General features: G+C 53.4%; 10 protein-coding genes across 10 annotated transcripts; 8 read left to right on the top strand and 2 right to left on the bottom strand.

Moving 5' to 3' along the window:
• The first annotated feature begins 1,112 nt into the window (after nt 1–1,112).
• BKA67DRAFT_216577 (uncharacterized protein) lies at nt 1,113–2,619 on the top strand. Its single transcript, XM_046095535.1, has 3 exons — nt 1,113–1,488; nt 1,544–2,355; nt 2,404–2,619. Exons 1-3 carry the CDS (start codon nt 1,372–1,374, stop codon nt 2,507–2,509), a joined length of 1,035 nt encoding a protein of 344 aa, XP_045962773.1. The 5' UTR covers nt 1,113–1,371; the 3' UTR covers nt 2,510–2,619.
• Nucleotides 2,620–3,411: 792 nt separating this feature from the next.
• Nucleotides 3,412–4,529, top strand: BKA67DRAFT_558381 (glutathione S-transferase). The gene has a single exon (XM_046102314.1). The coding sequence runs from the start codon at nt 3,522–3,524 to the stop codon at nt 4,362–4,364; it is 843 nt and encodes a 280-aa protein (XP_045962772.1). The 5' UTR covers nt 3,412–3,521; the 3' UTR covers nt 4,365–4,529.
• A 477-nt stretch (nt 4,530–5,006) lies between these two features.
• BKA67DRAFT_216288 (SET domain-containing protein RMS1) lies at nt 5,007–7,094 on the top strand. Its single transcript, XM_046095534.1, has 4 exons — nt 5,007–5,346; nt 5,455–6,086; nt 6,136–6,381; nt 6,447–7,094. The coding sequence occupies exons 1-4, from the start codon at nt 5,220–5,222 to the stop codon at nt 6,936–6,938; spliced, it is 1,497 nt and encodes a 498-aa protein (XP_045962771.1). The 5' UTR covers nt 5,007–5,219; the 3' UTR covers nt 6,939–7,094.
• Nucleotides 7,095–8,012: 918 nt separating this feature from the next.
• BKA67DRAFT_656724 (uncharacterized protein) lies at nt 8,013–8,534 on the top strand (the record flags this gene model as incomplete). Its single annotated transcript, XM_046106991.1, has 2 exons — nt 8,013–8,086; nt 8,141–8,534. The coding sequence occupies 2 exons, from the start codon at nt 8,013–8,015 to the stop codon at nt 8,532–8,534; spliced, it is 468 nt and encodes a 155-aa protein (XP_045962770.1).
• Nucleotides 8,535–10,167: 1,633 nt separating this feature from the next.
• Nucleotides 10,168–11,695, top strand: BKA67DRAFT_512739 (UV-endonuclease UvdE-domain-containing protein; the record flags this gene model as incomplete). The annotated part of the gene is made up of 2 exons (XM_046097500.1): nt 10,168–10,320; nt 10,379–11,695. The coding sequence occupies 2 exons, from the start codon at nt 10,168–10,170 to the stop codon at nt 11,693–11,695; spliced, it is 1,470 nt and encodes a 489-aa protein (XP_045962769.1).
• Nucleotides 11,696–14,015: 2,320 nt separating this feature from the next.
• BKA67DRAFT_533685 (uncharacterized protein) lies at nt 14,016–14,875 on the top strand (the record flags this gene model as incomplete). The annotated part of the gene is made up of 2 exons (XM_046099738.1): nt 14,016–14,085; nt 14,151–14,875. 2 exons carry the CDS (start codon nt 14,016–14,018, stop codon nt 14,873–14,875), a joined length of 795 nt encoding a protein of 264 aa, XP_045962768.1.
• Nucleotides 14,876–15,708: 833 nt separating this feature from the next.
• BKA67DRAFT_216207 (uncharacterized protein) lies at nt 15,709–16,711 on the bottom strand. The gene is made up of 2 exons (XM_046095533.1): nt 16,276–16,711; nt 15,709–16,014 (listed from the first exon to the last, which is right to left on the bottom strand). Exons 1-2 carry the CDS (start codon nt 16,487–16,489, stop codon nt 15,857–15,859), a joined length of 372 nt encoding a protein of 123 aa, XP_045962767.1. The 5' UTR covers nt 16,490–16,711; the 3' UTR covers nt 15,709–15,856.
• Nucleotides 16,712–17,066: 355 nt separating this feature from the next.
• Nucleotides 17,067–18,074, top strand: BKA67DRAFT_656720 (ribosomal L27 protein-domain-containing protein; the record flags this gene model as incomplete). Its single annotated transcript, XM_046106990.1, has 2 exons — nt 17,067–17,289; nt 17,389–18,074. 2 exons carry the CDS (start codon nt 17,067–17,069, stop codon nt 18,072–18,074), a joined length of 909 nt encoding a protein of 302 aa, XP_045962766.1.
• Nucleotides 18,075–20,014: 1,940 nt separating this feature from the next.
• BKA67DRAFT_674574 (uncharacterized protein) lies at nt 20,015–22,481 on the top strand (the record flags this gene model as incomplete). Its single annotated transcript, XM_046108760.1, has 4 exons — nt 20,015–20,059; nt 20,134–20,761; nt 20,812–21,031; nt 21,087–22,481. 4 exons carry the CDS (start codon nt 20,015–20,017, stop codon nt 22,069–22,071), a joined length of 1,878 nt encoding a protein of 625 aa, XP_045962765.1. The 3' UTR covers nt 22,072–22,481.
• Nucleotides 22,137–23,496, bottom strand: BKA67DRAFT_216035 (putative estradiol 17 beta-dehydrogenase). The gene is made up of 2 exons (XM_046095532.1): nt 22,400–23,496; nt 22,137–22,336 (listed from the first exon to the last, which is right to left on the bottom strand). Exons 1-2 carry the CDS (start codon nt 23,268–23,270, stop codon nt 22,203–22,205), a joined length of 1,005 nt encoding a protein of 334 aa, XP_045962764.1. The 5' UTR covers nt 23,271–23,496; the 3' UTR covers nt 22,137–22,202.
• Nucleotides 23,497–25,591: the final 2,095 nt, after the last annotated feature.

Raw genomic sequence — 25,591 nt, 5'->3', positions numbered from 1 at the left:
TCGCTGCCGCCTAGACGCAGCAATGGCCGGTCGACAACGTGTAAATGCAAATTACTGATTTAACTTAGACGATAACTTGAGCTGCAAGCCACAGGTTAGTGATCGACACGTGCGGCCTGGGCGTATCGGCAACTGAGCCTATCGAGCTGATCTGCAACCCTGATCCGCAAAGCCTTGTGGGTTAAAGTTATGTATGGTGTCCGAGACACATATCTTGCGGACCTGAAACGCTTTGACATTTTCGTGATTAGTCTAGATGCCAAGAACGAGCACACCACCCCAGCGTCACGCAACACCAGGAACGGTCCACAAGGTGACATTGTTGCTGCCTTTCCTTGCGGTTACGTTCGGTATTTGAATGTGCACTGCCGGGATGCGAAATACTCTGGCAGCGCACGGTATAACCTTACTCGAGACTCATGTACTCCTTCCTCGACCGCGATTGATGAGAGGACCATCGTGTCAAGTACGGATCCGTATCCAGAACGCTCTAGCGAAATCTTGTACACTAATGCCGGTTCCGGACATTTGAGGTAAAGTCGGGATGTTCCTGAAACGCACGAGTCTAAACCCTGCATGTATAGTACAGGGCGACCGATTAAGATAGAGTTCGCCTGGATCGTCAGATTATAACAAATTCACCTTCGACTCGACAGTCGACTCGTACAGGTCCTGCACCCTCCGAACAGTTATGTTTCCTCGTCCCAATCCCCCATGTCGCCTGCCGGCTTTGGCAATGGAACTGAGCACCGCATACATAATGTAGGTTCGAACCCGCCGATCTATAGCTTGCCGTGTGCGTGTCAATACTGCTGTTAATCGTCGAGTGTCTCGACCCTACGAGCCGCATCATCTGGAAAGGTATTTGTACCGGCAGTGACTGTGGATAATACTCAGCACAGCTGAGAGCATGGGGCAAAGCTGAATATATGTATGGGCTGTTTTGCCTCTCGACCTACAGGATGCATTCCATGGCGTTAGGTAGTAGCGGCGCACACGCCAGCACCTTCTTGTTATCACAGCGCACGGATGGCCATGATCGCCCTCTACCGCATAGGCCGACCAAGACCCTTTGGGTGCTGCACAGACCTATGGCGTGCGCTAACTAACGACTATGGAAGTGCCTTGGACGAAAGTAGTGAAGGTGCCAGTGTGCTTGTCCAAGGCATCGTCCGTCCGATATAAGGGACGAAGGTTTCCCACTGATGGATCAGCAAGCGAGAAGGAAGGATGGGTTATGAAATGATGTCCTGGTGGCCATTTACCAAGTCGCAGGCTCGCATCTCTGTCATTCGTTAGAAACTTCGACTTCTTCGCCTTGTTACACTCCTGAGCCACACATATATCTGCACCGTCTGACCAGTAATCGAAATGACGCGACAGGTGCGCCTAGTCGGCTTCGCGGTGATGCTGTGGGTGGTGACTTGTGCCCAGGTGGTAAGAGCAACGACAGCATCAGAGGTCATAGCGTCCATACCAAGGTGCGCCGTAAGTGTTCAGACTCCGGTCTCTAATTCGGGTGGGCCTGACTTTGTGTGAATAGCTTCCTTGCGTCATCGAGGACTTGAGCACGGCGAAATGCTCCATGACAGATGTGTCATCGTTGAGTGATTGTGTCTGCCGGAACACGACATTGCTCACCAGGCTGTCGAATTGCATCCAGACATCGTGTTCCTACAGGGACCAAGTACTCGCAAGTAGCTCGGCGAGTTCACTATGCGCAGCCTATCCAAAAGAGTCGAGAACACGCGATGTCCAGATCGCCTCTATAGTAACCATGGCCCTGGCCGTCCCTATTGTGCTAGCGCGGTGTGCTGCGCGTCTGCAGTTCACCAAGAAGCTGTGGCTCGACGATTGGACAGCGCTGCTGGGAATGATCTTACTCGCCGGACTGGCGGCCATGGAATACATCAGCTCGAAGATGGGATTCGGAAACCACTACTGGAACATCAGTGCTAGTGATGGGCCGATACTGCTACAGCTTTTCTACGTCGCCCAGATCCTCTACATCGCCATCCAGCTTCTGGCCAAGGTGTCTATTTCGTTGCTGTTTATCCGCCTGTTTCCAGCAAGATGGATTCGTCTGACCCTGCAGATATTCATCGCCTTCATGTTAGGCCACGGCCTGATCTTCATCATGGTTATTGCCTTTCAGTGCTGGCCGGTACACTCAATATGGGACAAGACAATTACGGGCCGATGTGTTGACGTTACCGTGGTAGGATACGTCGGCGCCGGGCTGAGCATAGGCGAAGATCTCTTCCTGATGCTGTTACCAATCACGGAACTCCGCAAGCTTCAGGTCACGCAACGACAGCGGGTTCTCTTATCTGCGATGTTTGCCATTGGCTCTTTGTAAGTGATCCTGAGGTGTTAACGAGATGCTAGACTGACTGGCGGCAGTGCGGCTGTAACGAGTATGATCCGGCTGAAATACATGGTGATGTTTGCCAACACATTTGACTCGACATGTAAGCTTCTCGTTTTTCGAACACGAGACCTCCGCTGATAGCTGCAGGGGACAACGTCGATGTTATCATTTGGTCCTTGATTGAGCTTCTCACAGCGGTGTTCTTGGGCAGCTTGCCGCCTTTGAGGCCCTGGATTGTCAAACTGGTCCCCAGAGTTCACATGAGCTGGAACAAGACAAGTACCAACAAGTCTGGCAGCAGGTTCCCGCCGGCCGATCAAGGCGGGAGTGTCGACAAGGAATCGATGAATACGAAATCTAGCCACGATGCGTCTGAGAGCACGGCATTCTACAACCAACCTCCGAAGCCGCCACGTTACAGCAACCACAAAAAGAGCACATCTTCGTATGCCATGTCCGCAATAAACTCATTGAGGTCAAGCGATCACTGGAAGATGATACCAGAATCGCCGCTCCCGGTTCCGACCTCGAAATTCCAGGACTCGGCCGTGGCGCTGCCGGAATCGGTTCACAAACGCTGGAGCGAGCAGCCCGATTCGCCAACCGACCCAAACGTGCTGGCAAGCTGTACGAGTCTCTACCTACACAGAATAGCGTCGCATGACCTGGAGTCGAACTATTCCCGCGATACGTGGAACACTTTGGGTCGTGACACATGGTCTCAAATGGCTGTGGAGAGGTTGAGCTCGAAATTCGCGGTAAAGCAAGCGCGTTGATCGGGTTTTAGCTTCAGCGTAACGTGTTACTTGTACAAATAATTGATACCCATAGTTGCTGTACCATAAGATTCATGAGATAATGAAGAATGTTGAGATAAATCGCGAATCACTACATAGTTTCTTCCGACGCACTGCACTGAACGTCGAAGGTCTCGCGGTGCAGCAGTGTGTTGGTAGCATCCGGCAGCAACCGCCGGGAGCCATCGCAATGATGTCATCGCCACCGAGTTGTGGCGGCACTCCAGCACCATCCGTCAGAGGACGATCACGTTCGTCGATTCAGATCATTGTTTTCCGCCAATCTGAGCCAGACCGTGTGGTTTTTATTTTATTTTATTTTTATTTCTCTCATGTTTTAAGCTTTAGCAAAGATGGCAGAAGTAGACACTGGTCTCCACGCCCACGCCAGCGGGGTCGCCGCCAAGACGGTCGCAGCCCACGCCCAGGAACACCCACTAAAGCTGTACGCAGGCTGGTTCTGCCCGTTCGTACAACGCAGCTGGATGGTTCTGGAGGAAAAGAACATCCCTTACCAATATGTGGAGATCAACCCATACAAGAAAGCCAAGGAGTTCCTCGACCTCAATCCACGGGGCTTGGTGCCAACCTTGGCGGTGCCAGTAGATGGGGTCGGCAAGGCTCAGAAGCCCCTGTATGAGAGCTCAGTCATCTGTGACTATCTGAACGAAGAGTTCGCAGATGAGGCGACCAACGGACTGGGCCTGTATCCGTCGAGCACATATCAGAAAGCGCGATGCAAGCTTTGGATTGACCACATCAGCACCAAGATCGTGCCTGGCTTCTACAAGTTCATCCAGCACACACCTGAGAAGGAATACTCTGTCGAAGAAGCACGGTCAAACCTATCGGAACATATCAAAACACTGGCAAAGGAAATGGATGATAGCGGTCCATGGTTCCTGGGCGACAGATTCAGCATGGTCGACGTAATGCTGGCGCCTTGGGCAAAGAGGTTGTTTCTAATTGACCATTACAAGCCCGGTGGTGTGAACATTCCAGCAGATAAGGAAGGTGGCGATGAGGCGCTTTGGGGCCGCTGGACGGAGTGGTACAATGCTATATCTGAGAGACAGAGTGTGAAGGATACTTGGAGTGAAGAAGAATACTATATCAAGGCATACCAAAGATATGCCGAAGACAGAACAATGTCGCAAGTTGGACAGGCCACCAGGAAAGGCGAGCGCCTGCCATGAGGGTGCAGCTCGAACTATTTAGACAGATAATCAATGCTTGTGCAGGAGCTCACCTAGTATATGGTCGACCTTACCTTTGGCTAATCCCATTGCCATACTATATTAAGGTCGAGATATGTGAACAACAATCCAGTCGGACCTCCACGACGCAGATTTCATTATGCCAGTGTCCGTTTTAGCGTTGGTGTTATAAATTTAAGAAAGACCTCAAGCATAAATGTGACACCGTAGCATTCTTATATAAATAGGTAGATACGGAGCGTTCTCCATGTTGCCAATCCCGGCTGATGCCATGTTCGTGAAGGACGAGCAGATATTAGCCTTGGGGATCCTGATGCTGCCTGGTCTATCTAAGAACGACAAATGCGTCAGGAGCTGGTTGAATAAGATTCAATTCATAAAAAACTCCCGTTCAAGTCTAGGAGGCCAACATAACATAACATAATATATTGCTATGCCCTCGGAGAACTCAAGCTGTCAACACAGAGCCATGTAGATTTTACCACACGTCATACAGCACGACGACGTGTAGATATGTGAAACGAGAGTATTGTGCCTGCAAAGTTAACAGAAATATATGCATAATGACATATTGCTACGACTTACGCTGACTTGGAGGCCGCTGGCCGCTCGTCGACAGCTGGCACTAGCTGGTTCCGCAGCTGACAGCGAGTGCGCGCTCTTTATTGAAGTACCGATACATGTTCTCAGCTCCGGTGGGTCACAATTTTCAGCCCGCCTTGCAGCAGCATCTTGCCGATTCAACTCCGAAGCGTTGAATTGTCTTGATGCAAAATTTCCGACATCGTAAACGCTCTTTATAATCACGGTTTGGTCGCATCGCAATCCCTGGTCATGGCGCAATCATGGGAAACGAGGACATCGTCATTCTTGAACTGGTTCAGAGCCCTGCCCGGCGCGAATTTTCATCCTGACATTAAGATTCATGATTACCGCAGGTCGCATGCCGGCAGAGGCATCGGTAAGCTCCGCCCTTGATAGTGCATCTCATCTCATGTCCCGCCACGATGGTACAACAGTACGAGAAGAAGAAGAAAACCAAAACTCCCGTGGCTAATAACCACTGCAGTTGCCACGGCGGACATCCCAGAAGACACTCTGCTCTTCACCATTCCCCGGGATGCCATCCTCAACACCTTGACCTCGGATCTGCCCAAGAGGATACCGCAGATCTTCGAGGACTCCACCGCCGGTCTCCAGGACGACGACAACGAGGCCGACGAGGAGGGCGAGATCACGGGGCCGCCCGACTCGTGGGTGTCACTCATCCTGGTCATGATCTACGAGTTCCTCCAGGGCGACCAGTCGCGGTGGAGGCCGTACTTCGACGTCCTGCCGGAGGAGTTCGACACCCCCATGTTCTGGTCGAACCAGGAGCTCGCGGAGCTGCAGGCGAGCGCCATCTCCTCCAAGGTCGGCAAGGACGAGGCCGACAACATGTTCCGCGCCAAGGTCCTGCCCACGGTCCAGGAGCATGCGGACGTGTTCTACCCCCCGGGCGCCCAGAGGTTGGGCGAGGACCGGCTGATGGCGCTAGCTCATCGGATGGGAAGTACTATTATGGCTTACGCGTTTGACCTTGAGAACGAAGAAGAGGACCCAGAGGACGGAGAGGACGAATGGATGGAGGATAAGGAAGGCAAGCTGATGATGGGAATGGTCCCGATGGCCGACATTTTGAACGCAGATGCAGCATTCAATGTGAGTCTGTCAAATGCATGCTTTGTAACGGTTCTAACTACATTTCAAGGCGCACGTCAATCACGAGGATCACAGTCTGACGGTCACGTCAATAAAGCCTATACAGGCCGGGCAGGAGATCCTGAACTACTATGGACCGCTCTCAAACGGAGATCTTCTTAGGCGATACGGCTACGTTACAGAGACCCATTCGCGGTACGACGTAGTTGAGCTACCATGGGACCTCGTCTCATCGGTGCTGAAGGACGTGCTTAAGGAGCAGATCAAGCTAGATGATACCACATGGGGAAAAGCGGTAAGACATTCCACGAAGCATATGTACCAGCGCGGCCAGATGGACTCGAAATTGATCGATTGCAGATTAACGACTTGGAAGACGAAGAGATTGAGGACGTCTTCGTGCTCGACAGGGACCTGGACGGTCCTGACGAGAAAGGAAACGTTCCCGAGGACAGGGAGTTGAAAGCGCTGCCCGAGGATCTCGTTGAGCAAGTCATGGCATTTTTGAGAGCTGTCCGAAAGGCTGCCAACCCAAATTCGATCCCGGACAAGCAGAAGGCCAAGGAGCTCATGCTACTTACCATCAACCGTGCGTTGCAGATCCGACTTTCGCAGTACCAGACACGAGCAGCGCAGGATCTCGAGGTGATTGCGAGGGAATCAGGAAAGCTCAACGCGGCGGCTGATATAGCCACGAGCCGGGCTGCCAACAGAACGAGGATGGCAGCAATTGTGCGATGGGGTGAGAAGGACCTGCTCCAGCAGGCTATAGAACTCAGCGCGAGGAAGCTGAGCGAGCTGGACAGTCTCGCCAACGCGGCCGAGCCATCAGCAAAGCGACAGAGGCGATAGGTGTCGAACTCAGACATGGATCAATGTTTTAAAAAATAGGCGTTTGGCGTATGTGGTCTTCTGAGTGTTAGATGCGCTTAGAGTTCGTGGCCGCAGGGCTGGGGAAAATAGATAGATGCAGGAACACAGGCATGCAGCATTATCGCAGATATCATCTGCGCCATCCAGAAATCATCAACCCAAACCAATCGCGCTGCATTCCTTCGCAACCCTTTCGGTGCCAACGTTTTACTCGGCTCGATCGACAGGCCAAGATGCTGCCAGCGCCGCCGTTTGCTAGAGCGAATTAAATAAGGTGCTGGCTAGAGCAAATGGGCAACCTAGATTTGGACCGACCCGGGCATCCAAATACATGCCACCTCAAGCGGCCATGGTCAATCACAGGTGACCAAACACGATTGAAACTACCAAGCTTGGTGACACTCAGCTGTTTGACTTCCCGCGTGCTTATTGGGCTTGATATCTCTTTCATGGCGGGCATTGTTCCACCCCTTGGTGCTTACCGCAGCGTGCATTACAGCTTAGTGGTTGCTGACTGGTTTCGATGCACACCTGGTTGGCTTAGCTTGCCGAGCGTTTTGGTCCCTCCATGTAGCGTGTATTCCGCTCCCTATCTGTATCGTATCTGTGGGGGAATCCGCCGGAACATGTGATTATGAGCGTGCTCCTTGCCTGCTGATTCTGATCAAACCTGTCATTTACATTTCAGAGACGCAACTTTTACTTCAAGACTCATGTGTCTTTTGATATTCTGGGGAATGTAAACGAGGCCACTCGCGCCACACCGCGGCAGCCATTCACCTACAGCCACGAGTGCACCTGGGCCTGGCGGCTACTGTCGATGTACACCACGGCTACAGGATGCAATACCCATGGGACACTGCCGCAGTCGCATTCTTCTGCGCGTTGGCTTTGCTTGTGCTGCTGGCCATGTGAGTCACCCAACTGAGAAGCTCTGTCCACATCTTGTTGATGACGGCGAGAAGCTTCTTTCGACGGGCACTGCGCCGACAGTATAACCGAGCCTTCAGCAGGGAAAAAGGAACACAGCTGCCCAAGTCTCTACAGAGAGCGATGGCGGAGCTTCAACAAGTCACGGAATATCGCGGACATCGAGATGAGCGCTGGGACTGCGATGGACAAGAATGGTGAGTCTGGCGGAGGCGAAAACACTCGCGCGCATCAGGGCTGACAAGCGCAAGTCCGATATGCCTAGCATCGCTATATTCGTGCACTGAAACCGGAAGCATCGTGGATGGGGGCATCGACCTGGAGGTCGGCCCGAGCAGAGGATTGACAACTAGCGGCTCGCCGCCTACGAAAAGCAGTGTGAAATCGACACACGTATACTTGAAGGAGGCCGAGACAGATGTCAAACCTTGGAGGCCGCAGCCTATCAACGATGATGTGGTGAAGTTGAAGCGGTGCCAGCATTTGTTTCATGCTCGATGTTTGGCAAGTTGGTTTCTGAGGAAGAGATACGACTGCCCGGTGTGCAGGACATCGTATTACCAGGAATCGGGAACAAAAGCGATGGAAGACCGTGGTCGAGAACTGACGTATCAGCCGAGTATAGCTATCGCACCGTTCTTCTAGGTCATGATCTTAAATAGCTAATCTTGATGCGGAGATGCAGGTAGTTGATTGACGAGTGCAATAACGTCCTGGCTGGTGGCGCGGTGTCCTTGTGCCGTACAAGGTCAGCATGACAAGTGGGTAACTGTTCTTACATGTCGTTATCGTATGAGCCAACGAGCCTACCCTGCCTACCAACCTACTATAGAAACGTTTGAAGAGTGGTGCCGCCTGATGCGATAATGCAAGCCTGGGGAGCTCCCAATTGTAGCTGCATAAAAGCTTCATGTACATACTACTAAACGGATCCGTATGCATCTTCGCCACAGATGGCTGCAGCTATGCAGAATCAGAGACTTTCGCAAACTCCCGTGCTGCCGTGCAAGATCGATTGCTCAAGCTCAAGCCCCAACCCAGGACCAAGCCGTAACAAGGGGGAGAGACCCCGGATGTTGCCGGTTCAGACCCACCCACTTAACGAGCACCTATGACATAACTAATTATCGGGTCGCGTCTCTTGGTCTCTTCTAGGAATCTTTGTTCGACACCACGATCGATTACATTTCACGTTAGTGACGTGCTACATGGGCGCCTTTCTGATAGCCTTGACCGATCCTCGCCCCTCGAACGGTAAGTTGCGACAGTCCGGGACCAAATGGACGCCACCAATGGATGTCTCCAATATGTCAGAGAAAGCCGAAGCAAAATTGCCCGCCTATTCTAGTGGATAACTGCATCCATGACGTGACGTTCGCCGTCATTGCTGGTTCGAGCGCATCCCATTCCGCAGCAGACCAGATGTTGTATGGTAAAGTCAGTGACCTATTCCGCCTGTGACTTCACCCTTAGGACAGTTCGCTCCGGGACTCTCTCATCTTGTATCATCGCGCAGCCTGCGTCCCCCACGTGGCAGCAAGCCCTCCATCCGTCCCAGCAACGGTTCACTCCTTTTGGCTCCCAAGCCCACCATTCACGTTGCATGCCGAACTTTAGATTCTCTCTCATTCGCTCGTGCGCCTTCGTACCCGGTCTCCGCCTCGCGACTTTTGCTCCGGTAGGCAGGAGGCACCTTATATCCGCCTCCCCCGGACGGGCGTGTTCGCGCTCGACTTCTATTATCATGGCACCAAAGCGCAAGAAGTCTAACATGGCGTTGTTGCAAGAAGATCTCAAGACTTCGGACCACTTGGCCGCTGGCCCTTCGCTCTCCGCAGCTGTCGTGCCCCGGCGGAGGTCCGGGAGGAACGCCAACCAGACTGGAATGTACTCATATCCAGAGAGCGACACGGACGAAAAAGAGAACCCAACCTCGACATCAACCTCCAGCTCAAACCCGAATTCGAACTCGAGCTCGGCTGGCCTCCAGAGGCATCTCAAGCGGGGCAAGAAACCTGAGCAACGTGCTGCTGTTGACAATGCCATCCATGATCTCCACACGATGGAGGATAAACTCCGGCAGACCACCAAGCGACAGAAGTTGGCAGCCAGATCTAGCATGGCCATGGATGGTGGACACGACCATGCACTGGAAAGCGCCGTGTTTCGGCCCACCGCCAAGATATATAGGAACGTACTGGGCGACGATCGGACTACAAAGGACATCAAGCCGAAGAAGCAAGGGGAAGAGAAACAAGCCAATGCAGAAATTGCCCAGATGGCCAGCGACGCCGCGGTCGGCGAAGGCGAAGAAGCAGACGGGAATGGCGTTGAGGCAGAAGACATCAACGCCCTGAAGACCGAAGGCGGGCGGCCGCCACCAGTAAATAGTGACTACCTGCCGCTGCCATGGAAGGGCAGGTTAGGCTATGTTAGTCCTTTGTGCCAAATAGCTTCCGTTGGGGGCACTATCAGCTAACGTTGGGTAGGCGTGTCTCAACACATACCTTCGAATATCTAACCCGCAGGTGTTCAGTTCCAGGACGTGTAGGATTGCCTCCATAGTTGAGCACCGACATCCCCTCAAGGACCCGAGCCAGCCAGAACACGCGATAAAAAACCGGCCGGACAAAGACCAGCCGGCAGATGTTGCTCGCGGGCAAAGATATGTCGAAGAGCTTGGTCTTGCTAATGCTCGCGATATCGTGAAGATGCTGCGCTGGAACGACAAGTATCACATCAAGTTCATGCGTCTCAGCTCAGAGATGTTCCCCTTTGCAAGTCACGAGGAATACGGCTACAAACTGGCGCCTTTCGCGTCCGAAGCATTGGCCGAGGCAGGCCGAGTCGCTGGTGAGCTGGGCCACCGTCTGACGACACATCCTGGCCAGTTCACCCAGCTTGGATCCCCGAGAAAGGAAGTCGTCACGAATGCGGTGCGCGATCTCGAATATCACGACGAGCTGCTCACGCTACTCAAGCTGCCGGAGCAGCAGAACAAGGACGCCGTCATGATCCTTCACATGGGTGGCGTGTTTGGAGACAAGGAAGCAACGCTGCAACGGTTTCGGGAGAACTACGCCCGGCTCTCCGACAGTATCAAGGCGAGATTGGTCCTCGAGAATGACGATGTGTGCTACACCGTCCATGACCTCTTGCCGATCTGCGAGGAGCTGAATATCCCGATGGTGTTGGACTTTCACCATCACAACATCCTGTTTGACAAGGACAAGATACGAGAGGGAACAAAAGATGTCATGGACCTATATCCCCGCATCAAGGCGACGTGGGACAGGAAAGGCATCACCCAGAAGATGCATTACAGCGAACCTTGCCCCGACGCCATTACCGGACGACAGCGACGAAAACACCGGCCGAGGGTCACGACATTGCCGCCGTGCGTACCCGACATGGATCTCATGATCGAGGCCAAGGACAAGGAACAGGCCGTGTTTGAGCTCATGCGAACCTACAGGCTGCCCGGGTGGGATTCCTTCAACGACGTTGTACCGTACGAGCGCGACGACGAGAACAAACCACCGCCGAAGCCCAAGGCCACGCCGAAGAAGAAGCGCAAGGGCAAGAAGGGCACCGATGACGACGGAGATGTCGAGATGGCAGAGCCCGAGCCTCAGGTGCCACGGGAAATACCAGCCGAGGAAGTCGGCATGGGCGGACCGGAGAACCGCGTGTATTGGCCAGTCGGCATGGAGGAGTGGCTGCGACCGAAGAAGAGAGAGACCAAGAAGAGACCCAACAAGGGCGAGGAAAAGGAGGATTTCAAAGAGGTGGCGGATGACAGCTAACCGTCTGAAGAGAACGTACAGTATTGACGAATGCTTCGTCGTACATGCCGTCTGCCCTCTGGCCCGATCTTCTTGGGGGACTATGAACCTGAGCACGACTGCACGATTTGGCTTTGCTCAACGTGGCAGTGCCTCCTACCGAACAAGTGAACAATTTCCAATGTATACATATCTGTTACTCCTGTACATACAGCAAAAAGTGGGCAGTGTTTTATTAGACAGCGAATCTGATTATTCCATGCCGAGACTCCCTATTGGCACGGCCTCGTGTTACAATCATTGCAGCGTGATCTGATCCTGATAATCTCCTAAGTGATGACAGTTTGTATATTTAATCACTCTTCTCCGACCATGTAATCCATAGTTCACCCAACCACGAGCAATCGAGCTGAGTGATAAGTCATTCACAAATGCTTCCCCCCGAGATCATCTGCACCCTACGAGCCTGGGTGCCTCCTCATCCATGCAGATATCGCAGACTGTCGATGCATCTTCCGGCCGAGGTTCTGAACCGCGCGCCTGAAATCTCATTTCAACATTTCCGTGTACGATGAGGTCATCTCCCCCCCCCCCTCTTGTAGGCGACAGAAGAATACAACCAAAAGTCAGCCAGGTTGCATGAGATGCAACAAACGTGGGGTCGAACAGAAGGAGCAAGGAAGCCATACCAAATGCCGCGTTAGCTCGTGTGGCATGCATATGGGGTAGTTCGGTCAAGTTAGTCGAATGCGGAGGAGTTTTTGTTTCGATGGGGGAGAGCGATGATGTCAATCCACGCCCGACCAAAGAAGCGGGATGCATAAGTTATGATGCGAGGCTTTTTTTGTTTGTGGCATGCGGGTTGGGATGACAAGCGACAGGTACTGTATTGAAGCCTAACAAGCCTAGTAGGGACGAGAGGTCATTACCGCATTCATCCGTTCGCCCAAAAGACATGGTAAAATGATATATAGCAGATGATTACATGGGATTCTGCATGGCGAATAGCGAGTTGTGGATCTGCGGCTCCTATGTGACACCAAGCGATGAAAGACACAACTACCCTGCATACTTGTTCAAGGCTATTATTGTTGCTGTTGTTGACGAATGTCAACCACATTCCGTACTCCTTACAGCATCGAGAATTACAGATTTGCACCGTGTTTTGAATCTACCACCATTTGGCGAGCTGGGGTAGACCAGGCGCATTTGCTTGTCCATAAACGGTGCTGGGGAAATGGGAGCCTTCCCAGCTCTGGGGGTGCGAGGTGGCGGGTATATGCGTTAGCTTGCATGAACTCGCAGCGATAAACAAAGAAAGGGAAATGCTCGTGACAGGAGAGCGGCCATCGTGACATATGCCTACCACCACATGGCACCAACTTGCTACATCTTGTACAGTTTGTTGCGGGACTTTGACGTGCAGCAAAAGGCGGGGGGCCGATCACTCTTCCCCCCTGCCCCCAACCCCTCCAAAAATGTCAGTCACAGGCTGAACAGCATGTAAGTTACGTGCAGCTGCAGTTGCGAACCGACCTGATCTATCGATCATTGGTAAATGCTGCCCCGTCTTCTTGAATGATGATCTCGGCAAACACATCCAATAGTTACATCTCATCCAGGTGGCAGTTATTCAGGTTTCTCGGACCCGCCGACTGTCACAAGCAGGTCAAATAAAGAGCGACCACATCCCACCTGGTCAAGTGTCATCGATCATCTGTTACACCACACCACAATCACAACACGGCCCAGCTGCAGCTACAGGCTACCACAGGTCCTGATCACAGAGCTCACTCGGGTGATAGCGACACAATCACAAGTCAACAGCAGCCATCAAGGACTTTCTGGAAACAACGACAGCAACAGCCGACTGCTTTCAGCTCCAGAGAACCACGCTCTGTCCATGCGAACAGAACCACTAACTCGGCTAGGTTAGCAACTCACGCAGACGCCCGTTGATTGCGCCCCGCAGCCCAAGCACTTCTGGTTAAAGATTGGGCGGATCACAGCGCAACGAAAACGAAACGAGGGAGCTTTGAACTCCAAGTTAAGTAGCGTCGAACGTTCCTGTGATCTCATCGATCGTTGGGGCCCCTACGCCTACAATACACTCGTCGTGTTGTACCCAGCCGAACCGCAAGTCGAAAGTCGCACCGGTTTATTGCAGATCGCAACCCATCACCTGCACACATTCAGACAAACTTCAACCTGCAAAACAAGCATATTTTGCGCCCGGTCCAATCCGCAATCACACTTTTCGTTTTGTTTGTGTTTTTCTTCACACAACAACGTCAAACCAGAAACTACAGACTGTAGTAGTAGTTGCTCCCATTTTGCAAAGATGGAAGTTCACACTGCTCCCCCCGCTGAGCTTCACTCACCCCCGCCAGTCACGGCTAAGCGTCCAAGAGGTATATACCCTGTTCTCCCAACCCCGATATGTCCATGGCTTGCATTCGTCTGACTTGCAACCCAGGTATTCTGAAGAAGTCATACCAGAAATCCCCACCCGCCTCGCCGACCAAGGAGCACGAGCTGCCAGAGAAGGAGCTCGTGGTCCAAAACACCCAAGCCAACGCGGGCCACCGCCGCTCCTCCTCAACCGCCTCTAGGCCAGCCGGCTCGCGGCGCCAGTCCTCACGAACGCCCTCGGCTGCCGATGGAGAGCTCGACTCGGACCAGCCCCGCCTCAAGTGGGACGAGGCGAACCTGTACCTGACGGAGCAGGAGCGGACCTCGACCATGAAGATCACGGAGCCCAAGACGCCCTACGCCAAGCACTACTCGCCCTCGGAGGACGGGCTCGACGACGACGAGGTCGACATGGACGGCAACCACTCGGAGATCCCCGGCCTGAGCCTCGGCGAGCCCGAGGAGGAGATCCCCGAGAACGACAACCTCGACACCGGCACGCCTCGCAAGCAGAGCAAGGTCCATGTCAGCGACGAGGACGCCACCCCCCTCCATGACGCCGATGCTGATGTGTTTGGCATGACCCCCGAGGAGCGCGAGAAGCACCGCAAGTTCGAGGAGCTCAGGAAGAAGCACTACGAGATGAGCGAGGCTGTGGGCTTGCTGGGGCACCCGGAGGCAGTGGATGAGGAGATGGAAGATGAGGATGAAGAAGAAGATGATGATGATGAGGAAAACCAGGGCAAGAAGAGCAAGGTGCCGCCTGTCCCCAAGCTCCCGGCGGCATAGTTTCAAGCGACCAGGGGCGGCAAGTATCTACCGGGCATAATTGCAGGGATTCAACGTGACATGATGAGAAACACGAGAGAGGCAGGGAGGCAGGGAGACCGGGGAACATTAGCATATGGAATAGGAGTTCATGGTTCGTGCAGCATTCGGTAAGATGGACACGAAGAGTACACTCGATAGTCCAGGTTTTTTTTCTTTTCCTTGTTACTTGCGTTGTCATTAGATTTTGCAATGCGGCGGCAGTCGTATTCTAGTATTTCCTGCAAAGTCGTAAAATGGTTGTGGTTGAAGCATCCCATGTTCCGCATTTGTCTCACACGTTCGTTCGATATCCGTCTATCCTGGGATAGGTAATACTGTATCGGATTGGAATTCTTTATACATGAGAAGGTAAAATCCCTCGACACACATTCTGTGGGGGGATGATTTCAGTTACATTGTCATGTCTGTTCCGATCAAGTTTCTTTCGCTCTGGCCCAATGTACAGTGACCCGACATGTTCGAGTTCTTCCATACTTGTCCCAAGTCATTGTGTCATGGTTATCTCACATCACCTGTCACGAGGTTCGCTCCGTTATTCACTGAGCAGAGTATTCATCATGTCTACCACGGGCTTCTTCTCGGTTCCCCCCTTTTTGACCTCTACCGAGGACTGTCATGTACGGGGGAGCAGGTTGTGCCCCTAGGGTATCCCCGTACTTGTACTTGGGGGTTGGCGCATCATTGGATCAACGTGTTCTAGCGACAGCATGTAGGGATTCCCAAACTGGTGAATTTATTTCAACGCCTTGCCTTTGTTTCTGGACGCCAAAGCGCCAGTGCCAAGTTGTCATGCACGCAGAGAGACTGTGCCACGATAACCTTCAGCGTGGTCCTTCTTTCTTTCTCCCAAACCGGCTTCGCTCTTCGCTCTTCGTTCTCGGCAAAAACCCCCGGGTCCTCTTTGCCGTGTCCGACTACCAAACCTCACAGGCCCGCCCCCTATAGCATGCCCTTCCTGGCCAACTCGACCTTGCGCGCCGCCTCGCCCTGCTTGAACCCGCCCTTGGACACGCACAGCCGGTGTCCGTCGCCCGTCTCGACCTTGTCCTCGGTGGCCGGGAAGGGACACGGGCAGTGGTGTGGGAAGTGTACGCACGCTGATTTCGCAGGGGTAGTAGGTTAGCAGGAGTAATTATTTCATTTTTTTTTCTTCTCTTCCATGTGTTGAGAGAGCTGGACGCGAGGACCACTTGCGCCGTCGCGCCGTTCCATCATAGGTGACGTTCAGCGGCCAGCCAGATTGCTTTCCTTCCTTCCTTGTCTGTGCCTTGCCTTGGCTGTTCCCTTCTCTTCCCTACCAGGCCCTTGGCCCAAGTGTCGTGGCGTCAGCTCGGGAATGAAGACTGGTTTGAACCTACCCAGGGTATCGGGACACAGATAGTTGTCGCAGGTGAACGAGTCGTAGTTCTGTCGGTATATGCTCGAGTCGCTGGGGACGTTCTGTGGCTGTTGGCGCTGCTGCTGACCGCCCCCGCCACCGCCGCCGAACATCTGGTCGAAGAAGCCGAACTGCGCGGCGGCGGTGGACAGGAAGGCCGCGAGGACGAGGAGGAGGGTGGTGAAGGACCTCATACTGGCTGGGGATCGCAGGGGGGTGTATCAGTGGAGGGCGTCGCGAGTGGGATGTGGGATGCGGGATGCGCAGTAGGCGTCGGCGGATGAAGAAAAATAAGCTATCCTAGTTAATTGTTGACAACTAATTGCCAATTGACAATACTCCGTGTACGGATTATGTATATACGTATACGACTAGCATCAGTACCAACGTTAGTAGTTATTAGTATTAGTCTAGCTGTCAACTTTCCCTCCGACGTGCCGGGGGGGGGGGGGCCGACAGCTTATCGTTATCGGATCTTTAGCCTGCTCTAGCGGCCTCTTGGCGGATGCCGACCCCCCCTGCCCCCTGTCCTGCCCGTACGCACTCGCTGACTCCTGGCAGACCTGGCAGACCTGGCAGTGGAGTAAAACGAAAACTACCCCCGTTTTCGTTTGGCTGCTGGGCACCTTGCGCCTTTCTTAGCTAAGCGAGAATCAATTTTCGCGACTCTCGACACCCCCGAGCTCTTCCCACTCTAGCTCGTCGATATCGTCAGTCAGTTAGGAGCAGCTTCACGTCGCCTGAGAGCCCCCATCCGACGACCCACACAACATGAGGCTGGCACGATTACACCGGCCCGTGGTGGCCACCTGTTCCGCCGCGAGGAGCGGCCTCGCCCTTCGTCAGTTGCAGGATGCTTTGACCGGCCTCAGCATGGGAGCTGCGAGCCAGGGCGTCGAGGGACGCAGATATGCCTCCGTCAAGAGCCAGGGCGCCTACGTGATCCGGGACTCGAGCACCATCCCCAAGAAGCTGGGTGCCAAGAAGACTGGAGGTAGGTTTCGAGAGTCTATCAGATGCACACTCCCCCGTTTCCCACATCCCGCCTCTCGTGGCCAGAGGCTAATCTGTGCGCCGTCCACCCCTTGAACAGACAGCTACGTGATCCCCGGCAACATCCTCTTCAAGCAGCGCGGCACCAAGTGGCACCCCGGCGAGAACGTCGGCATGGGGCGCGACCACACCCTCTTCGCCCAGGTCACCGGCTACGTCAAGTACTACAAGGACCCGGCCAAGCACCCGGACCGCCAGTACATCGGCGTCGTCTTCAACAAGGAGGACAAGCTGCCCACCCCTCCCCACGCCATGCGCCGCCGCAAGCTCAACATGAACGCCTCCGTCATCCCCGAGCGCGCCCCCGTCCCCGAGATCTCCCCCAGCGGCATCCCCAACCAGGTCGTCCGCCCCGGCCAGAACAGCCGCAAGCCCCACCCCAGAGACGAGCGCATCTACAAGCTGCAGGATAGCAACTACTCGTACCGTGAGGAGAACTGGAGGCTCGGATCCCTCGTCAGGACCGAGAAGCGCAAGATGGGCTCCCGCAGGGTCGCCATGAAGCACAGGAGGAGAAGGAGCGAGGCCATCCTCGCCGAGATGCGCAGGGACCGCGAGGACAAGATCGCCCGCCGCAAGGAGGCACTCGACGAGCAGAGGGCCGCCAAGCAGAAGAAGTTCAAGGATTATTATGCTCGCCAGAGGGCCGAGGCCGAGGCGCATCCCCAGATGCCCGGTGGCGAGGTCGTGCCGCCCGTGAATCCCGCCCCGAGGGCCCAGGCATGATGACCCAGAGCCCTGTGTGGATATCTCCAACCGGTTTCTGCGGTGGACATGCTTCATCTTCGGGCTCGTCCAGGTCGCCAACTGTACAACCACGATAGGCGCCACTACGCCGGTCGGTCGTGTGAAACCAAATGTACAGACTATAGCTAAACATGTAACATATGTACTATCTCTTCAACGCCATCTCAAGAAGCACCAACTGATACTGAGTCGTGCTGGATCTGGGGCCTTGTAGATGGCCCCCGTTGTCTGTCCCCGCGTAGCTCTCTTGGAGCCAACGCGCATTCACGTATACGAAAGGCAATACCATACGTTCGATTATGATGTGCACGCACGTTTTCGTAACATTCCGATCGGCGATCGGACCAATGCCTGTGGCCCTTGGGGTCGTGTTCGAGAACCAGCCTTGGATGCCTAGTTTAATATATCCAATACACGTTGATGAATGATGGCACTGGAGATTGGCGAAAGCACCTTTCCTACGAAATTAACTGTGTGTAGCTAGTCGAGCAGAGAGTCCCGCCATGTGCTCATGAGGGGGTGTGTTAGGCCGCCTCTAGTTTTCGTTTCCCCTACCAAGGCGAGTTACGTGGTAGGGTGACCCTGTGAAAACAGATGATAATCCCCAGAAACACTGGATGGAGTCAGAATCTCGGTCCAGCTACGCCAAGCGGAAGTCGCCAGGCTGGTTGCGCAGATGGTGCGTGTTGCCCGGTCCAGATGACGGATCCGAATTACCTGCCCAGAGCGTCACCCGAGGAAGAATGTTGCGCATTGTGGTATAGTTTTGTCAATGAAGTGGTAGCTAAATTGTGGGAAACCAACCAACCAGCAGTCTAGTACCCTGGACTAGTATTATATTACAGCTTTCAAACTTTATAGTCCGAAAAACGCTAAAACAATACAACTCAACGCCCACTAATAATCTCCCAAGAAGCCGCGACTGTACAGATTTCACACTCGGAGATCAAAATCATGGCGACTCGCTGCCGTGGAAGTGCGGGGCTGATTCACTGACTTGATGGTTTTTCGGAGGGTGCATGAGGTGCGTTGCGACTTGAGCGAGGCTGTGCTAACAAACCAACAAATGATCTTTCCACTTCTGAAGCAACACTCGGATCTATATAACAGAGGCCGGGATGTAGAAAACCGTTCGATAGGCATTTGTCAGCGACAAAATCAACATCGTGGACGCACCATCCATCTAATGAGCACTGACTTGCGATGCGGAGTTTGGACTGTCGAGTTCTTGATCAATTATTTAGATCTCAGAGAGTCGCCACGCCGAGGATGGTGGAAGTTTTTTCCAATTCTCTTTCTACTTTTCCTTCTTCAATTGCTATAAACTCAAAGCACACAAAAGTAGTTTGTACTTTTCGCAGCTCGACTGCTTCACCCAGAGCACTACACTATTCGACATGATTGGTATGCGATATGTAGGCCTATGGGGACTATGGTATATTTATGGCAGAGATTGGGGGCTGTGACAACAGTGCTGCAGAATCCATCGCAGCCCCTGGCACCCGGTCTGCCGCCCTATTGCAAGTCGGGATAGTTCAGCCTTACCCTGATGCCTGAGACGTTGCAATGAATTCCAAACCCGTTTTTAGACCATCACCAGGAACGCCTGCATTCTATAGGCAGACACTTCGTTCGCTAAGAGCGCAACGTCTCTTGGCCTCCAATCGAGGATGCCATCTGCATCCACCCTGGCCTTGTTGTTATTCTCCCATATCCAATTCATCGTGCATGGCATAGCGCGCATATAACGATGTCGACATGGAATGTCCTGGGATCGAGTGCTAGTGCATTTAAATGAGACCGATACGCTCGCTTTTACTTATTACACCCTTACTTGTTGCTGTCAGAGCCCATTCGCAACTAGCAAGTACACCTCCTCATAAGTGTATACCTTTGCCAAGCCTCCGCCGGAGCCCATGATGTCATCAGATAGCCACCGAGAAGAGTATCACAAACATGCACAGGTCAGTATGGACGTTGAATTCCTGTCTCTTCTGTTTCAAGCTCTGAGTGCGACAAACAGGATGAACTCTTCCAGGGTTACGGCGAGCAGCTGCGTGCTGAGATGTTTGAATCACCAACACATACCTCAGCGCACAAGGCGAAGTCGTATTTTTCCTTCCCACGAACTACACCTCAGAAAGACGGCAATGTTGGAGCCTCAGCATGGTGGTGGTGGGAGCTCGGAAGTGCACTGCTCTCGCTAGTCTGTATATCACTCGTCATCGCCATCCTGGTTTCGGCCGGGAACAAGCCGCTCGAGTCTTGGCCTCTCGCCATCCAGCCCAACTCGCTGATATCCGTGCTCACTACGGTCGGGAAGTCTGCCATGGTGGTGGTAATCACGTCGTGCATCAGTCAACTCAAGTGGCGCTATTTTCAAACCCAATCCCACCCTTTGAGCCACTTGCAAGCTTTTGATGAGGCCAGCCGGGGTCCCTGGGGATCTTTGATCTTCCTCGGCGGTGTCAGGACTCGCTCTGCGCTGGTTGCAAGTGGTTTGGCATTGGTTACGATACTCGCCCTCGGTTTCGAACCGAGCTCGCAGCAGATCCTCGAGTTCCCGTCCAGGATTGCGAGGATCGACAACGTGACGGCTCATATCGGCCAAGCGCTATCCCACCAGTCGAGCGCATATGGCCTGCTTGACAAAAATGCAACCAGCAGTGAGCATCTACCCACGTTTCAGGCCAGAAAATGACTGACATGATCGCAGCAAATCTCTTAAACGTCGCTTTCCACGAGGCCACTATTCGGTACGAGGCGGCTCTCATCAACGGAATCGTAGGTGCTGTTTCTACGCCTAGTTTGAGCTGTCCCGAGCCAGCCAGCCAGTGCACTTGGGATAGCTACTCGAGCTTAGGATACTGCCACGATTTTCGTAACCTGACATCGACCATGAGCAGGGAATGTGACCAGAATCGAAACTCTACCATGTAAGGAACGAATGTTTCTGAGCGGAAGGGGACAAGTGTTGACTCGAGCTTTCAGGTTGAACTACACGTGCATTTACGATTATGACGGACGCAATCCGGTAGACCCTAAAATGAACATGACTTGGATAGTGTCTGTTGAACCGGATGGCAATGTTCGTAACATACTCGATTGGACATTCTTCACAGCATCGCCGGCATACCATTTGGATCAGATCGGAGGGGCCGAGCTCTCTTTGACCTCGGCGAGACAGACCCGCGCCGAGCCCGACATAGTGGAGTTACTGTACTCACGCTGGTATCTCTGCGAACAGACGTTCGAAAACGTCACAGCGAGCTCCGGAGTCATCACCACCGGAAAGGTTAAGAACGAGCCCCTCAATCCCGTCGGGAACCGAACGACGGACTCAGAGCACGAGGGTGAAGACAACTACACCGTGTTGATCTATCGCTCCAACGCTACCGGCCGTGAATATACAATTGGCAAACAGGCCCTAGGTCAGACCTTTGGGTACGTTAGCGGCATCTTCGACGTAGACTTTTCGGTTCATCCCGGGAGGAGCGATCCAAACTCGGCCCAGGTCACCGGCGTGACGCTCGGAAATAATAACCTAATCCAGATGGGATACTTTCTAAATAGCACCGACCTGCGCAACGTGACGAAGAACCTAGCTACTACCTTGAGCGCACAAATGCAGAGCAACAACCCCGGAGATAACACGAACTTGACGCTGGTTGCGGGATCCGCTTTCAGGCCCGAGACGTATATCTACGTGCGCTACGAATGGCTAGTCCTGCCGCTACTCGAGACGATTGCCACCATAGCATTACTGATAACTACCATGGTGAAGACGAGGCGCTCGCCGCTGGTCAAAACGAGTATCGTCGCGGCCATGATGTACGGGCTTTATGGCTGGCGGCCCGAAGACATCCGAGCGGGAGTGACAGACAACGGGGAGATGCTGGAACGGCGGGCGCAAGGCATGCCCATGTATATTGACGCGAACTCGCACGGGCAGATGCGCTTCGTGAGGTCGGGCTGAGATCATGCAGTTTCTTAGTCAACAGCAAACTTGAATCAAAGATGCAATAATATTTGTCGCAGCCAAACGTGTATTTTCCGTCCCGGTGTACGCATGACATGGTTATACCATCTGACGCTCGTGGACTGTGACTACAGGTATCCTTTGACTTGTTGCTCGCTCCACTCCCAGAACTCCTGCGCGTTTCCATTCCCTCCCTGCTCCGCTGAAATGGTTGCCTTGGTCAGGTCCGGGCGAATCGGCGCGACCCGTCCAAATGGGATGACTAGAGCCGACCAGTTAGCATCCAGGGCTCTGCAGGATCAGAAAACACACGGGAGGGACTTGCTCCAATTCTTGCTCCAGTCGTGCTTGTCGTTGGTGACATCGGGGGAGAAACCTGCATACAGCTGGGTATAGACGCCGTTTATGGCGGGATAGACAACTGCGGCGGCGATGAGCTTGAGTGCGATGCCCTGATCCCTGGCCAGCTCCGTGTGGAGGTTGCCTGGGTTGACGGCAACGCTCACGATGCCGTCGGGCTCATGGCGTCGGGCATACTCGGCGGCCAGAAGCCAGGTGGCGGCCTTGCTGATCCCGTAGCGCTCAATGCCAGGCTTCGGTTGGTGATAGTCGAGGTTGTCCATATCGATGCCCCGGCCTTCCGGGGCAAACTGCTCTAGCCCGAACGAGGATAGCCAGATGACACGGACGCTATTTCCGGGTGCGTCTTTAGCGGCGGCGATCAAGGCAGGGGTAAGCAGCCTGGTGAGGAGGAAAGTTCCGACGCAGTTGACCCCGAGGGCGAGCTCGTGGCCCTGTGCCGTCTTCAGGGGGGAGGTGTTGGGACCCACCATGACTCCGGCGTTGTTGAAGAGTGTGTGCAGCTTGGGCTCGCGATCCAGGAATGCCTTGGCCCCGGCTTGCACGTTTGCCAGGTCGGCAAGGTCCAGCTCCAGGCTGATCAGCTCGCCCTTGGATCGAGGCTCGGCTTTCTTGATGTCGGCGACGGCTCGGCTCCCCTTCTCCTGCGAACGGCAAGCCGCGTAGACCTTGGCACCTTTGGCGTACAGGACTCTCGCGAGCTCCTTGCCCATTCCGCTGTTGCAGCCCGTGACAACATAGACCTTTCCCTCCAGGCTACTGGGTATGTCCTGGTCGGTGTACTGTGCCTTGGGCGGAAAGAACTGCGTCCATGAGAACTGCTTATTAGGAGCCATGAAGGAAGGCTAGTAGGGGATTTCGTCGCACTCGTGTTGAGGTGTGTAGTAGGAAGGAAAGATACCGGTGAATTGCATGCTGGAGGTAGATAAGAGTCAGGGATACTTGGGTCTGACGGAACGCCGGGACCAAGATGTGATGGGACACATAGGAACTAAGCATCGATTGATACCTGCCTTGTCAAAAGACGGTGGTGTGGTAGCATTGTCCGGTAGACGCTGGCTGCCTGATTGTCGCGCCTCTCTATGGTATCGGGGTAGTGTTTGCCTTCTGCAGGAGATTTTAGTTCTCCAGCAAGCACTGCAGCTGGGGTCTGAACCTGGATACATTCTTTTTCCTGCATTTGAGACCATAATGTGCCAGACAAGCCAGCAGCCCTTCCAATGCTTCGCCGCATGACTGCTTCTGAGAACGTTAGCGAAGGAAACGTCAGCGAAGGAACCGCCACATTTGGGGAAGCACAGGGGCCAAACGCCGTAGTTCCGACTGAGATTCTCATTGGTTACTTGAACAAACATATTCACTATACCGAGTATCGGCGCAGCAAGTGCACGGGCCGCTGAAAGAGAAAGGATCGTGAACCTGGCGAGTTGCACCTCGACCAGACGTCCGGACAACATACAAAGTTGTAATGGGGGCGAGAAATAAACAGACTGCCCGCTAAAACGAGCGCAATGAATTAGATTCAGAAATATCCTGAAGATTCTCGGGCGTATTTAGGACTAATAGCTGCATCAATATAGTGATTCTTGTCCCTATAGACTTCACTGTCATTTGTTTCGAGGTCAGAGTTCTATACTTGCTGAAATGGTTGGTCGATCGGGTCCTCGTATCTCGTTGGTGATACTTTTCCCCTTAATACTTGCCGCCTCGGATATCGGATCGTCTTGCAGGTACATTCCCGGTGACAACGAATCGCCTTCCAATGGCGACTGGTCTCAGCTCAACAATACGGTCGGTGGCCGACTCATTGTGACTGTTCCACAGGCAAGCGTTTGTCACGCATGCCGGTATTCTGTGTACGACGTGGGCGAATGTGAGATTCTTGCAGCAGAATGAGAATACACCCAAAATTTGCATGCGGATCTGTGGCGTTCTTAAAGCCACTGAAGATACTCATAGCCTGACATCGTTGATTCCATCATGCAGTATCCCTTATCCGTCAGAGATTATGAAATCCTACGGGGGCCGACCTGGGCTGCACCCTGGAATGACTCTATGGTGTTCTCCGGGAAAGCGGAGTTGTGTTAATTCTGAGGAGCGAGAGCTACATGTGAGCCGGCAATAACTGTTTGGAGTTCTCGGATATGCGGGGAAAAACTGTGCCGCAAGGTACTGCAGTATGCAAGTTGGCAATCGGCATTGAAGATATGATGTGATGCCCGCACAGCTTTGTGGCTAGACTAGCCTAGGTGATGGGTTGCATCTAGAACCGGCAGCTGCTATGGTCCCAAGGAGTGCTCTCGCGAAACATAGACAATGCGATATGCTCTGACCTTAGACAATCTGGCAGAGCAGCAGATGTTACATATTAGCACCAAGAAAAAAAGGTTGGCGACCACGTATTGAACAATGACTCCCCAAAGGACTAATAACAATTGGGTTTCATGTTCGCTAGAGCCATTATAATTACCTCCAAGGCCCGGGGTTTGAGCTTTATGTTAGAATTCCCATGGTCGGATGGTTGAAAGATCGATGTTTTGCGCGACGGCTGCTGCACTATAATATTTTGTTGTGGAGAGCGGTTCGCAGATCCCAGGCTCTATAAGCTGTAGTGCGCCTACTGAATTTGAATCGGCGTTCTCGTTCACGTAGTGCTTCTAATGATAAAATTGAGAATTTGGACAGTTCTTAAAATCGAATTACAGGGCCAGACACCGTTCATTTGCGTAGAGTATGCTACCGATGTAGAAGTGCTTCTGGGCAATCCGGTGTAAGTCGTCTATTATAATTCCAAGTCCCACTTTTGCCCGGAACAAAGCCCCTGAGTTTCCACTAGTCTAACTAGCATGTTTCACACCCACGTGGAGCCGCGTGTCGGTATCTACCCGCTGGCATCACTGGAACTATACCAAGCCTTAGCAATGCGCCTGCCACCACAAATTTGACGTCTCAAAACTCAACTGTCCTCGATACCAAGCCGGGCTATGTCACCTGTAACCTTGGCCTCGCGCGGCGACTGGATGACACGTGTGGTCGTTCAGCCGAATGCTTGCGCAAACTTGCACGTGCGTGGGATATCGGATACAACTTGGCTGTTTGAGAGAATAGTTGGAGGTTGTTCATTGGGATGGCATGCTGTTCGACCCGCCCCATAGGC

The sequence above is a fragment of the Truncatella angustata genome (assembly GCF_020726525.1).
Source record: "Truncatella angustata strain MPI-SDFR-AT-0073 chromosome Unknown BKA67scaffold_2, whole genome shotgun sequence".
Taxonomy (NCBI): domain Eukaryota; kingdom Fungi; phylum Ascomycota; class Sordariomycetes; order Amphisphaeriales; family Sporocadaceae; genus Truncatella; species Truncatella angustata.
Note: the sequence above shows the minus strand (reverse complement) of the source record. Positions and strands in the feature narration are given on the sequence as shown.

Coding starts and splice junctions, on each gene's coding strand:
- BKA67DRAFT_216207 (XM_046095533.1), bottom strand. CDS start 16,489: ATGAGGTCCTTCACCACCCTCCTCCTCGTCCTCGCGGCCTTCCTGTCC. Junction 16,015..16,275: donor TCTGTGTCCCGATACCCTGG/GTAGGTTCAAAC, acceptor CTGCGAAATCAG/CGTGCGTACACTTCCCACAC.
- BKA67DRAFT_216035 (XM_046095532.1), bottom strand. CDS start 23,270: ATGGCTCCTAATAAGCAGTTCTCATGGACGCAGTTCTTTCCGCCCAAG. Junction 22,337..22,399: donor CGACTGGAGCAAGAATTGGA/GCAAGTCCCTCC, acceptor GGTCGGCTCTAG/TCATCCCATTTGGACGGGTC.
- BKA67DRAFT_216577 (XM_046095535.1), top strand. CDS start 1,372: ATGACGCGACAGGTGCGCCTAGTCGGCTTCGCGGTGATGCTGTGGGTG. Junction 1,489..1,543: donor CGTCCATACCAAGGTGCGCC/GTAAGTGTTCAG, acceptor TTGTGTGAATAG/CTTCCTTGCGTCATCGAGGA. Junction 2,356..2,403: donor ATGTTTGCCATTGGCTCTTT/GTAAGTGATCCT, acceptor GACTGGCGGCAG/TGCGGCTGTAACGAGTATGA.
- BKA67DRAFT_216288 (XM_046095534.1), top strand. CDS start 5,220: ATGGCGCAATCATGGGAAACGAGGACATCGTCATTCTTGAACTGGTTC. Junction 5,347..5,454: donor GCATGCCGGCAGAGGCATCG/GTAAGCTCCGCC, acceptor TAACCACTGCAG/TTGCCACGGCGGACATCCCA. Junction 6,382..6,446: donor ATACCACATGGGGAAAAGCG/GTAAGACATTCC, acceptor GATCGATTGCAG/ATTAACGACTTGGAAGACGA.
- BKA67DRAFT_558381 (XM_046102314.1), top strand. CDS start 3,522: ATGGCAGAAGTAGACACTGGTCTCCACGCCCACGCCAGCGGGGTCGCC.